Raw genomic sequence first — 13,385 nt, 5'->3', positions numbered from 1 at the left:
ATAAAATTAAGTGAACTGAGTGTTACATAGTTAAAAAGGGTCTTTAAGTCCACCTATATTCCGGTTCATCAGTTGAAAAGATCATATTAAAAAGCTATAAAGACACTGAATAACTAAAGAAATATGAAAACTAACTGCATTTCAGATAACAGTATTGTATTAATGTTAAATTTCTTGGGCATGACTAATGTATTTTGGTTATATAGGAAAAGATCCCTGTTCTTAGCAGGAATGCACTGATGTACAGTGAAATGATGTCTACAATTTTTCATCATGGTTCAGGAAAAAAAAAAGTAGGAATAAAGAGAAAGAGGCAAAAAAAATCAATGAAGCAAAACTTGAATGAACCTAGGTAAACAGCATACAGATGTTCACTGTACTATTCTTTAAATTTTTCTGGAGGCATAAAATTTTTCAAAATAAAAGCCAGAATCAAAATAATTATTTGTCTAAAAAAAGAAATTTACTTCAATGATATATTAAGTTTGTTCATACAGACAATACTTTCGGCCATGGGAAATGATCCAATTACTTTAAAGCTCTCAAATTCTATGGGTCACGGCCATCCGAAGGTTTTTTAATGTAATACCCCAGTAGGATTACACCAACTCCTCTCTCCTTGACCCCAAAAATAAGTAGAACTCCTATTCACAAGTAAAAGTGTACAGTACTAAAAACCTAAGAGTATATTTAATATCTGCTAACATAAAAGTGATTTAGCTTTATATGCTGCTTCTCTTGAGAATGTCAATTTTAGTTTTTAAAGTACAACTGTGAGCCAATGGAATTTGTTTTCATTTGTGATTCACAAACTGGCTATCCAGGCAATTTCAAAAAAATTAAAATCTCAATTAAAGCCAATACTTTTGGCATCATTATAAAGCCTTCCACAATGATAACTTTGAAGAACAACTCACAGTGCTCTGAAGCACAAGATCTAGAGCCAGACTACCTGGGTTCAAATCCTAAGTGTGCTTCTACCTGAATAACTAGTTGCTTAACCTCTGTTTCATCTTCCTCAACAGAAGAGGGATAACAGTACTCATCTCATAAAGTTTTGTGAAACTTAAATCATTTGTAAACTCCACAGAACAACGCTACTACATGAATGATCAATAATTCTTAGCTAGTGTTATTTTTAATTGGACATAAATTTATGGAATGTTTATATAGGCATTCAACAGCTATATCTTGCAAATACTGCCAAACCTTATTTTAATAATCATCTCTAAAATTCTATTATAATTACTTTGTGGTACATCAATTTCTTCTAATTGGTTAAAATTAGTTGACTCTGACTTCTCTATAGAAAGCTTTAAACATGCAGAAATTTTTACTATAATAATATTTATTACAGAACCTTAGGTGTGTAAGATTTAGATAAATTGAATAGTGAATTTTACTAGAAAGAAGATATTATGGGCTGAACTGTGTCCCCTCAAAATTCTAATGGTTGAGCAGTACCTCAAAATTTAACTGTTTTGAACATCCAGCCTTTAAAGAACTTAAAATGGCGTCATTAAAAGTAGGCCCTAATCCAATATGACTAGTGTCCTTAGAAGTAGAGATTAGGACACAGAAAACACAGAGATGCCTGTGTAGGACACAGAGAAGGCAGCCATCTACATGCCAAGGAGGGAGGTCTCAGAAGAAAACAAACCTGCCAACACCTTGATCTTGGACTTCGAGCCTCCAGGATTGTGAGAAAATAAATTTCTGTGCAAGCCACCCAATCAGTTGTACTTTGATATGGCAGCCCCAGCAAACTAATTCAGAAAACAATCTAATTTAGTTAAAATCTCAATTAAAAGTAGTCTTCTGAAAAATGTGGCTTCATTCCATCTAAAATTTGCAATGGCAGTAATAAATCAACAAAAGTATCCCTAAAATTTTTTAAATTTAATATAAAAGTTTCAAAATTTTGTCACAGGAATGACTTCACAGGTTTCAGAAAATAAAATTTAGGGCATAATGTCCACACAATCTTAATACAAGAAACACTCAGCTACAGTTCAGAGAAATGCAAACTTTTCTTTTAAAATAATTAAGAAGTACTTACTTCCTTCCTCGAAATAACGGAGAAGTTGAGGTCTGTATTGGACTGACATTTCCATATGTCAACTGCTGTAATGACACCGCTCTTGACAAACTACCAAAAACACATAAAGAACAATAGTAATAAACATTTTTCCCTTAAACAAAAAAGCAATTTCATAAAAAACTAAATATTTCACTGATCAGAAAAAACAATACAATGACCTTTTTTATTATTGTTTTAGAGACAGCGCAAGTGAGCACGAGTGGGGTAGGGGACAGAGGGAGAGAGAGAGAATCTTAAGCAGACTCCATGCTCAGCATGGAGCCCAACGTAGCAACTCAATCCCACGATAGGATCATGACCTGAGCCAATATCAAGAGCCGGTTACTCAACTAAATGAGCCACCCAAACACCCCAACAATGAGAGTTTTTTTAACTTCAAACATTTCATATAAAAATGAAACATATAAACATATAAAAATGTCCTCAATTAGAAAACAAAATTTACAAATGATATGGGCCAAAATAACACCATACTTACTCTGTATTCTGAAAGTTGAACTGTGCATCTATAAGCTGCTGGTGTGAATAAAGAGTTGGTGACAGGGCGAAGAAATTATTATGTTGTTGATGGTTTGGGGTGAAAGGCGGGCGACCCAAAATTGAGTTTGGGAACATGCTCTTGTTCACTAAAAGTGAACATGTATTCTTCTACCTAGGATAGTTTTAAAAGACAAATTATTATATCTTGAAAATATTGAACTCAGTAATAACTAATATCTATTATTTAAAACAATTATTTACCAAGTTATGAATTTTACTTACAAAGTTATTTCAAAAGTTTTACCAGATCTCTTAAGTCCCACTACAGGTAACAAAAAACTTGTTAATAATGAATTTTAAATCTAGATTAAGAATATCATGCAAATAATAAAAAAAAATGCAAGTTTCTAATTTCTGATGTGTTTAACCTAATATCAACAGATCTTTCAGAAATCAAGTTATCACCACATACTTTGATAATAAAAAAGACACCACTCAGGACAGACATTTAATGAAGCCATACAGATTCTTACATTTATACCCAGTTGAATTTATTCAAAGGTATAAACCATAATATGACAACCTGATTCTTAGGATATAGATCTTACACATCTTCTTACAGATCAACTCAAACAAAGGAAGGAATCCGTACTGCCTAATACCTATAAAATTCTGAGATTTCCTTCAAAGTCTAAATAATTTATATAAAGGACGTCACTTAAAAGAGAGCCTGTTCCACAGCAATGGGGAAAACATACATAACAGTCCCCCCTTACCCACAATTTCACTTTCTGTGGTTTCAGTTATCTGTGGTCAACCATGGCCCAGAAGCAGATGATCCTCCTCCTGACATATCATCAGGTCAATAGTAGCCTAACACTATGTCATAATACACACACCATTCACCTCACTTCATATTATCATATGTGTATGTTATCATCTACATCATCACAGAATACAATATAATTAAGATATTCCAAGAAACAACATTTACAAAACTTTTATTGCAGTATACAGTAATATAATTGTTCTATTTTATCATTAATTGTTGTACTTAATTTATAAACTTTATCGAAGGTACGTATATACAAGAAAAAACGTAGTATATATAGGGTTCGGTACTACCCACAGTTTTAGACATTCCCTGGGGGTCTTAGTATGTCTCCTGTGTGAATAAGCAGGGGAACTATTGTACAAAGCAATCAGAACCATTCACTGACCCAGGCAGGAGAGATTTATACTTTGCAATGACTGATCCCAAAGGCTACAAACTTACAAAGAGGAGGGCAAAGTAACAAACAAATCAAGTATTAAGTAAAATCAACAAAGTGAAAATAGGATCCCCAGCCCACCCTCCCAATGCAGGCAATCAGAAAACCCATTTATGGTACTGGGAAAGAAACCAAATGACATGGTAACCAGAGAACCCATAATATAGTAACAGTTTTCCACGAAGAAAAAGTTAAGCCTGCTAGCAAACTACAGTAAAGTCTACTACTAAACTGCCCACCCATGCACACAGAGCTTCCAATTTGATTTCTAGAAACTCTCACTTAAAATAAACATTCAAAGATCACCATAAGAGAAAAAAGATCTAGGAATAAACAAAAACAATTCCAAGAGCAAAATAAATATATTAATTAATTAATTAAATAAAGCAAAAAACCACCAGAAAATATACTGTTTAAAAAGCAGAAAAGGCTCTTCGAAATTATAAAATTAAAAGCAGAAACACTGAGTAGAAAGTTAAAAGAACACTGAGGAAATCTCTTAGAATAAAAAGGAAAAACTAGTAAAGGCAGAAAGGAGGCAGAACAATAAGAGAAAAAAATATAAGAGAATCAAACTATATGGTCCATCATCCAACATAACAGAAGTTTCTGTAGAAGAGAGAAAACACACAGAAGGAAATTATCAAATAAACAAAACAATAAAATGTCCAGGACTGAAAAAAATCAATCCTGAGATTTAAAGGACCTAATGAGCACAAAGCACACCTTAAAAAATGTATGTACCAAGGTATATTATGGTAAGATTTCAGAACATAAGGAAAAAGAAACTTATATTTCAGAAGAGGAAAATGTTATAAATAAAGAGCTGACAATCAAAATGACTTTAAAATCCTCAATAGCAACAGAGGAAACTACAAGACAATGAAGTTAGTGCCTTCAAGTCTCTGCAGGAAATGCTCTCAAGCTATAATTCTATACCGAGCCATACTATCACTGCAAGGGAGAATAAAAACATGTTCAGACATGTCACGTATCAAAAAAATAAAACAAAACAAAAAACCTGGGATCTAGGAAAAGGGAGACCTGCTGTAGGGCAGAGACAAAGTAATTCCCCAGAACAGTGGTGAAGGAAAGCTACCAGCTTAAATTAGAGCAAGAGGATGAAGGGTTTCAAGAAGAGACCCAAGGAGAAAAAAACTTAGAACTTTACTGGCAGTTTAACTGATGTATTTGACCACAGAGAGGAGCAAAAATAATCACACAAACAAAAAAGTAGCAAGTTAAAAAGAAATTACCTAAACACACACACACACACACTCAAAAAGTCATATAAAAAAGGATATATAATCATTATCTATTTGGTTCTCACAATAACACAAACATTAAAAATATCAATCTAAACAAAATTGTAACATATTACATATCTATTTCATATATTTATTTAAAGATTACGTATATTATTAAAATATGCTATATATATTTACATGTTAATATACAGTACAATTTAATGATAAGGGAGGCTACATTAAGGTGCTGAATTCTAATTTTCAGTAGATGTCAATTTTAAAAACAAGCCATAGAAGTTTTTGAAGAATAAGAGAGGAAAATAACACTTAAGCATCTAAAAGAAATAATAGCTGCCTCTGGGTATTGAGACCAGATGGTTGGAAAAACTGGTGGAAAAAACAGGATAGAAAAAGAGAAAGATCTGTGAAGAAACTAATAAATCACTCATACACACTTTGTTCCTTGCTTTTTTTCAATTTTGCAAGACTAAAGTTCCAAGGATGTACACAGATAATGAATGAGATTCACTAGGCCAAGATTTATAATGGATTGTGAATAAGAGTCGTGGGGTCCCATCAGATCTCATCCCAAGTGCCCGACTCTCTCATCTGAACCAGAGACAAGGTGTTACCTCCAGAAAACAAGAGTTCATCAACTCCCTTCAGCAGGTCTGTATCTCATTACAGGATACTTTTTTTTTTAATCATTCCTATCATAACTGCTAAACTGTACTCCCTGATTTTCACTGCTCAAAGGAAATGGAAAATATCTTGAACCAAGCAGGATTCTGGACAATCCTTTATTAAAAGTACATGTAATAATCACAGAATGCCAGATTCAAGACTAGCAACTAAAGCCATGTTCTAGCCTTTGTCTGGGTTCATGCTCTTTTCTTTCTTGGCTTTCTTTATTCTGTTTCCCTAACCCAAACTCCCACAAAACATAACTCCTATTTCATAAGATTCATGAGAAAATAACATTAAATATAATTCATTAAATGAATTTTGCTTGGTATTTCATTTGCTTGGAATACAGATACTACTGATCAAACAAGGGAAGGAATTTGTATTCAGAAAGCTAAAATTAAAATGTTCTATTTTCGGATTTATTTAAATCAATTAATAGTTAAAATTCTAGACACTTTGTTTACATCAATATGCTTATGTTTTTCCTCTGGACCCAAATAAAGCCCCATATACATGCATTAAGACTTGAAAACCCAAAATGACAAAACAGTCTAGACCTCACCTTATTTCTATGCCATGACATGATAAGATCCAAAACAAGAACAAGTCAAAAGATGTCTTGTGGCCCACAAGTACTCTACAAAGCTAATGACCAAATTATCCAAGGTTTAAAAGCTTACAGTGATTTCAGAGCCAAAAGTTTACCTAAAGCAGGTATCTAGTTAGCCTATCCCAAATTCCCAGATAAGCAACTGAAGCTTTTGGAGTTCCTCCAAAACAAAGTATCTGTCAGGTTCTCCTCAGTATGAATCTTGGCCCTGAAGTATGGCTTCAACAAGGCCAGCCCTCACAGTCAGATCATTCCTAGGGAATGTAACCAATGGCATTCACTGCTCCCCAACATGGGCATCCCGCATGACCATCTAGAAATCAGGAAGTAAACCAAAAGGCATGAATTTCAATTCCTCCTTCTAATATTTTTCTAATACATTTCAACACTGATTTTGATGAAGATAAATAATATAAATAATCCAAAAATAATCATCCATCAAAAACGATATGAGGAATCATTTTTTAAACAGAATATAGAGCTTTAGAGTATAAAATCCGACACACCTATTACCATAGAATTAAGGAGACCACCACAAAATTTTGTATCTTTTTCTTTATATTCTGAATGAAAGGCTCCTTCAGTAAGTCTATTTGATGATCTACATAAAACACGATTCCACATCAACTGTGATAGCAAGGATAAGAAATTCTACAATAAAGAAAGAAAATCCAGATTATTGCTGGTATCTTATTTTCCTTAGCTTTAAAGTTATTGGCTTCTCAATGCTCGTGACAATAAAATAGGATGATATAGGAACTTCTGAAGAAGTGTTTTAAAACCGTTGCATGGTTCTTAACGCAAGAATCTTAAAGTTGCTTCTTGACTAAGGTTGACACAATGGGAAATTATATACGTTTATTTGTAAATAATCATACAGGAGACAAGGGTGTACAGGAGTGGTTTACACAGTAATTCCTACTGATATGGTATTTGGTCCTGTAACTCACAACCTGGAATTTCTGTCCTGAATTTGACTCTTCTCCAACCAATTAGAGAACTTTCAAGGTTACATAATTCCTTCCATAATCAGGATTCCCTGGAAAGCAGAATCTCCCCAGTATAAAAACCAAAAGCCACAACTATGGCAACTAAACCAAGTTATCTGTCCACTTTGTCCAAATGCCTTTGACCTCCTAAACTCACTTCTTTTCTCCACAACGCAAAAAGTCCAAATCCTATATCCTGCTCACCCACTGTCAAAACTACTTGCGAGTTTTGAAAAGGACATTCCTTTTGATTAGGAATTAGATACCAACCCAGAGCTAAAAGAAAAAAATCTTGTCATGTGGTTTGAAATGGCCATTTCTTAAACGACTGATAAATGGCCTGTTCCACCTAAAGCCTGTATGAAAGAGCATTTCCAGACCAGACATAATTGGGGCCATCACACCAACAAAATAATGTTACTACCACTGGCTAAACATTGTGAGCCTCTTCGCTGTACATATTAAAAGCCTTGTGGTAATAAACCGTCCAAGACAGAATTTACAAGAAGGGTATGTTACCTGTAATACAAAACACAGATTTAGTGTTCAGTTATGATCTTCCCTCACAAAATCACATACCACATATCCGTCAACAAGTTCCCATTTCGCCTGAGTTTTAGTTTCTCTGTTTCTTTTCGGCTCACCCTATTGGTATCCGCAATCTAAGTACGTAACTCCTATTTTAAACAAAGAGCTGAAGGAGAGAAAAGACGGTATCTGGATAATCAAGAAATTGTGAGACACATAAACCCCATCGTGCTCTCTGGCCTAGACAGATGACGAGTCTATCCACAAAGGCTGACCGGGAAATGAAGGGTACAACAATCTGACAGAGTCCTAGCCTGAGCACTTCCCTGGAAAGTGAAGAACTGAGGCCCCTTTAACTAAAAGCCTTACATTTTAAATACTTAATCCAGATGTTTACCTTATTTTTTCACCACCCTCTGAAACTCCATGCAGGGGTCCCAACACGGTCTTCCTCTTTGGCTCCTAGACTGAGAACGGGGCGCGAGGAAAGGAAACGAGTGGAAAAAGTAAGCGGTCCTAAGATTCTTCAGAAAGTGCAGCAGCCTTGGGGCAGCCCATACGTCTGGGACGTCTAAAAAAGATCGCCGGAACTTCCCACGCAAACATAACAGTGCGGTTTGAGGAAAAGTTCCCCGAGCCCCGCCCCCGACCTGGGCCTACACCATTGCGTCCCTTTCCGAAGCCCCCTAACTCACAGGTCTCCTCGGGGAAGGGCTAAGCAGGGCCTACTGGTACTGCCCGCCCAGGAGCTCCAAGGCCGGAGCAGCGAGAGCCCGGCGCGCTCGGTTGTCGCTTTCGCCGCAGCCAAAGCAGGTAGCGGCCCGCGTAAAAGCTAGGCCTGGCTCCGGATCCGGATCGCAACCTAAACCCCGGGCTCGGCGGCCGGGGAGGAGCGACACAAGAAAAGGCAGGGCCAGCAAGGGTGTGGGAGGTTCGGGGCGGTGGCAAGAAGCGGAAGACCAAAAAGTCACCGAAAAAGCGGCGTAGAAAGCCCTGTCAGAAACACCCGGAAGACTGTCGCGACCCGGATGGGAACAGCGAGCAGGGAGCGAAAGGTCACACTTCCGGCAGCCTCCCCGCCCGCCCCAGCAAGGGCTTTGCTTGAGTGCGCAGGCGCACAAATGCTGCGGTCTGGGTTAGGACGGAGGTGCCTGTTCAGCAGCTGCGAGCGCGAATGTGGAAGGGCTGGCTAGGCCTGCCCTGAGACAAGAGGGATCAGGCAGTCGGCGGTGGCCGGGCCGCGGAGTTCGGCTCTGGGCCGCGTTCGCGCTAATGCACAACGACTCCTGTGCACTTTTTAAAAAGTGAAGCACTTTTTACGGGTCCTTCGTGTCTCAGCTGGATGACTCCGCCCGAGAGGAGCTTTTCCTGACCCAGCTTTCCCTCACTCTTTTGCACTGATCTGTATTAAGTTTTGGTTATTTTCCTCCCTCCAGTGAAATGAAAGCAGCTTGGGGCTGAAATGCCTTATTGATCTCTAAAGCCTGGACTCGGCGCCCTGTCCTTAATAATAGCTAACATTCCCTTATTCAACAAATATTTAATATTTCTACTGGAGTGAACTTCGGTGGTGGTGAAAATATCAACGTTGTTGGATTTGTTAATGTAAATCTGTTAAAAATATACCTTTATTTTCTTTTTAATTCCTGTAGAAGAATTTCTCATTTCTGAAGTTGGTAATTTGTATCCTCGTTCTTTTTTCCTGATCATTCTGGAGAGAGGCTTATCAACTTTACTGATCTCAAATCCCAAAGCCATCTTTTGCTTTCAAAGATTATATTTATTGTTTGTTTCCTATTTACTGATTTCTTCTCTTAGGTTTATTTCCTTTCTTTTGCTTTTTTTTTTTAATTTTTAAAGTTTTTTTTTAATTTACTAGTTTTTTAACTTGGAAACCGAGATCACTGATTACAGATGTTTCTTCTTTTGTAACTCAGTACTGCTTTAACTACATCTCACACGTTTTAATATATTTAATATGTTTAATATTAATGTTTAATATATTTAATATATTATGTTTTCATTTTCCTTCATTTCAAAATACTTTCTAATTTCCCCATAGATTTTTTTCTTTGACTCGTGGTTTATATGTAAGTGTATTATGTTGTCTCCAAAAATTGAGGAATTTTCCAGACATCTTTCTGTTACTGATTTCTAATTCAATTCCATTATTTAATAATCCAGTTAAAATACTTTGCATAATTTGAATCATTTTCAACTTACTGAGACTTATTCTGTGACTCATAATACAGTCTGCCTTGGTAAATATTCGATGTGCATTTAAGATGAATGTGTATTGATACAATTGTTGGGTGAAATGTTCTACAAATATCAATCACATCAAATTGGTTGATACTATTGTTCAAATCTTCTAAATCCTAGAGGATTTAGAATATGTTTTTTGTCTACTTACCCGATTATTGAGAGGAGTATTGAACTCTCCAACTATAATTATGGATTCTTCTAATTCTACTTGTTCTATCAGGTTTGCCTCATGTATTTTGAACTCTGCTGTTAGTTGCATAAACTATTTTTTGCATTTGTAATTGTTCTATTATTTTTTTAATATAATTTATTGTCAAGTTAACTAACATACAGTGTGTACAGTGTGCTCTTGGCTTCGGGATTTTGTTCTGTTATTTAGATTAATTTATCCTTAATGAAATTGATTGTGAAAAGTATTTTCTCATTATGAAATGATCTATTTTATAAATCATCCACTTTATAAAATCTCTTTTTCTCCTGGTAATATTTTTTTGCTCTAAAGTGTACTTTCTCTGATGGTAATGTAGCCACTCCAGCTTTCTTTTTTTGTCGATTTAACAAGATGTATTTTTAAAAGAAAATTTCCAATTCTGCCCAAGTCCTCCTGGTACTCAAACCCAAGAGGTTACAAGAAAACTACAGACCAATATACTTATAAACAGATGCAAAAATTCTTAACAAAATTCCTGCTGTTTTTATTCTAATATATGTAAGAAAGATAATACATCATGACCAAAAGGGGAATTATCCCAGCAATTAGGTTGAATTAATAGAAAATCAAACACTATAATTCACTATATTAACTAAGAAAAATTTTATCATCATTTTAATAGATGCAGCAAAAGCACTGGACAAAACCCAATATCCATTCCTAGGAATTCAAGGAAACTTCTTCAACTTGATAGAAAGCATCTATAAAAAGCACCATACTTAATGGTAAAGAACTAAATGTTTTCAGCAAAGATGAGGAACAGGGCAAGGATTTCTGTACTCACCACTTCTTCAGCATTGTAATAGGGGGTCTAGCCTGTGCAATGGGCAAGAAAAAGATATAAAAGGCATCCGAATTGAAAAGCAAAAAGTAAAACTGGTTTTATTTGCAGATAATATGATCTGTGGTGAAAATCCTACAGAATCTACAAAAGCTACTGGAACTGTTAATGAGATCATCAAGATCACAGGATATAAAATCAATACACTAAAGTCAATTGTATTTGTATTATACTAACAATACACAATCTGAAATTGGAATTTAAAATATCATTTAAAATAGCATCAAAGGGGCGCCTGGGTGGCGCAGTCGGTTAAGCGTCCGACTTCAGCTCAGGTCACGATCTCGCGGTCCGTGAGTTCGAGCCCCGCGTCAGGCTCTGGGCTGATGGCTCAGAGCCTGAAGCCTGCTTCCGATTCTGTGTCTCCCTCTCTCTCTGCCCCTCCCCCATTCATGCTCTGTCTCTCTCTGTCTCAAAAATAAATAAACATTAAAAAAAATTTAAAAAAAAAAAAATAAATAAAAAAATAAAATAGCATCAAAAATGTGAAATATATCAGGATGAGTTTGATAAAAGATAGTCAAGTTGTACACTGAAAATACAAAATATGCTGAGAGAAATGTAAGAAGACACAAGCAGAAAGATATACCATGTTCATGGTTTAGAAGAGCCAAAACTTTAAAAATGTCAGTTCTTCTCCAAATTAATCTGTAAATTCAATACAATCCCGATCAAAATCCCAGCAGGCTTTTTTAGTAATTGACAAAAGGATTCTAAAATTTATATGGAGAGGCAAAGGACCTAGAACAACCAAAACAACTTTGAGAGTGAAGAGCAAAGTTGCAGAACTTACACTAAATTACCTGATTTCAATATTTACTATAAAGCTACATTAACCCAGAAGATATAGTATTGGTGTAAAGAAAGAGAAACAGATCAATAAAACTGACCAAATCCTATTCAATGAAACTGAATAGAGTTCTTAAAAAGTGCCAAAGTTGTTGATTTCAACAAAGGACAGAGGCAATTCAGTGGAGAAAAGAAAGACTTCACTAATAATGCTGAAACGTTTGGGTGTTCATAGGTGAAATGAATAAATTAATTAGTTAAATATTGTGTTGGAAATTAAATATTGTGTGGGAAAACACAAAATGGATCATACATCTAAACATAAAACTTAAAGCTTGTGGAAGAAAACAGGGAAAAATATCTGTGAACTTAGGCTAAACAAAGATTTCTTGGGTATAATACCTAAAGCACTATCCTTAAAAGACAAAAAGTAATAAATTGAACTTCATCATTCAATAGTTAAAAGAAATTAACTATTTATTTAAAGGACACTAAGAAAATGAAAAAACTAGCCAAAAACCGAAGAAAATATTTAGAAATCACATATCTGATAAAGAATTTGTATCCAGAATGTATATTTTGAAAATCTCTCATACCTCAAAAACAAAAAACAAAAAATTCTCATACCTTAATAAGAAAATGAGCAACTCAATAAACAATTGAGCATAAAGTTTGAATAGACACTTCACCAGAGAGGTCATATAAATGGCAAATAAGTGCATGAAAAGATACTCAACATCATGAGTAATTAGAGAATATATGAATTAAAACCACAGTGAAATATCACCACCTACCTATTTCATGGTAAAATGAAAAAGACTAGCCATACCAACTATGGTTGCAATGTGGAGTGATTGGAACTCTCATAACCACTAATGAGAATGTGAAATGTTACATCCTCTTAGGAAAATTCTTCGGCGATTTCTTAAAAAGTTAAACGTATATTTACATGTGACCTAGACATTACACCCCTAGATATATACCCAAAAGAAATGAAAGCATTTGTTTACACAAAGACTTGTACACACATGTCATAGCAATTGTGTTCATAATAGGCAAGAACTGGAAACAACACAAATGTCTGCCAACAGGTAAATGAATAAACAATTCATGATATATCCATACAATGGAATACTAAGAGTAAAAACAAATTTACTTTTGATATACTTGCAACATGGTTAATCTCAATTATGATCAGTGAAAGAAGTTAAGCAAAAATATGATCCCATTCACATAAAATTCCAGGACATGAAAACTAATCTTTAGAGAGAAAACAAGTCAGTGGTAGCCTGGAGAATGAGTTGGGGTGAAGGGTTGAATGTAGGGAGAATGTAGAAGGGAGAGATTGTAGAGGATTAGAAGAGAA

The 13,385-nt window shown here is 35.2% G+C and overlaps 1 protein-coding gene across 2 annotated transcripts in view; it reads right to left on the bottom strand.

Moving 5' to 3' along the window:
• Positions 1 to 8,949, bottom strand: part of TENT2 (terminal nucleotidyltransferase 2) — a 71,411-nt gene extending 62,462 nt beyond the window's left edge. Inside the window, exons 1-4 of one of the 2 annotated variants that reach the window (XM_042942083.1) lie at positions 8,609 to 8,949; positions 8,311 to 8,380; positions 2,580 to 2,753; positions 2,060 to 2,149 (exon numbers count right to left, since the gene is read on the bottom strand). In XM_042942083.1, the coding sequence (XP_042798017.1) occupies positions 2,060 to 2,149; positions 2,580 to 2,716 (227 nt within the window). In that variant the 5' untranslated portion in view covers positions 2,717 to 2,753; positions 8,311 to 8,380; positions 8,609 to 8,949. The remainder of the gene's footprint in view (positions 1 to 2,059; positions 2,150 to 2,579; positions 2,754 to 8,310; positions 8,381 to 8,608) is intronic. The other variant, XM_042942092.1, reaches the window with a different exon arrangement.
• Positions 8,950 to 13,385: the final 4,436 nt, after the last annotated feature.

This window comes from Panthera leo, chromosome A1, assembly GCF_018350215.1.
Source record: "Panthera leo isolate Ple1 chromosome A1, P.leo_Ple1_pat1.1, whole genome shotgun sequence".
Classification (NCBI taxonomy): domain Eukaryota; kingdom Metazoa; phylum Chordata; class Mammalia; order Carnivora; family Felidae; genus Panthera; species Panthera leo.
This window is presented reverse-complemented; position numbering and strand designations above follow the sequence as displayed.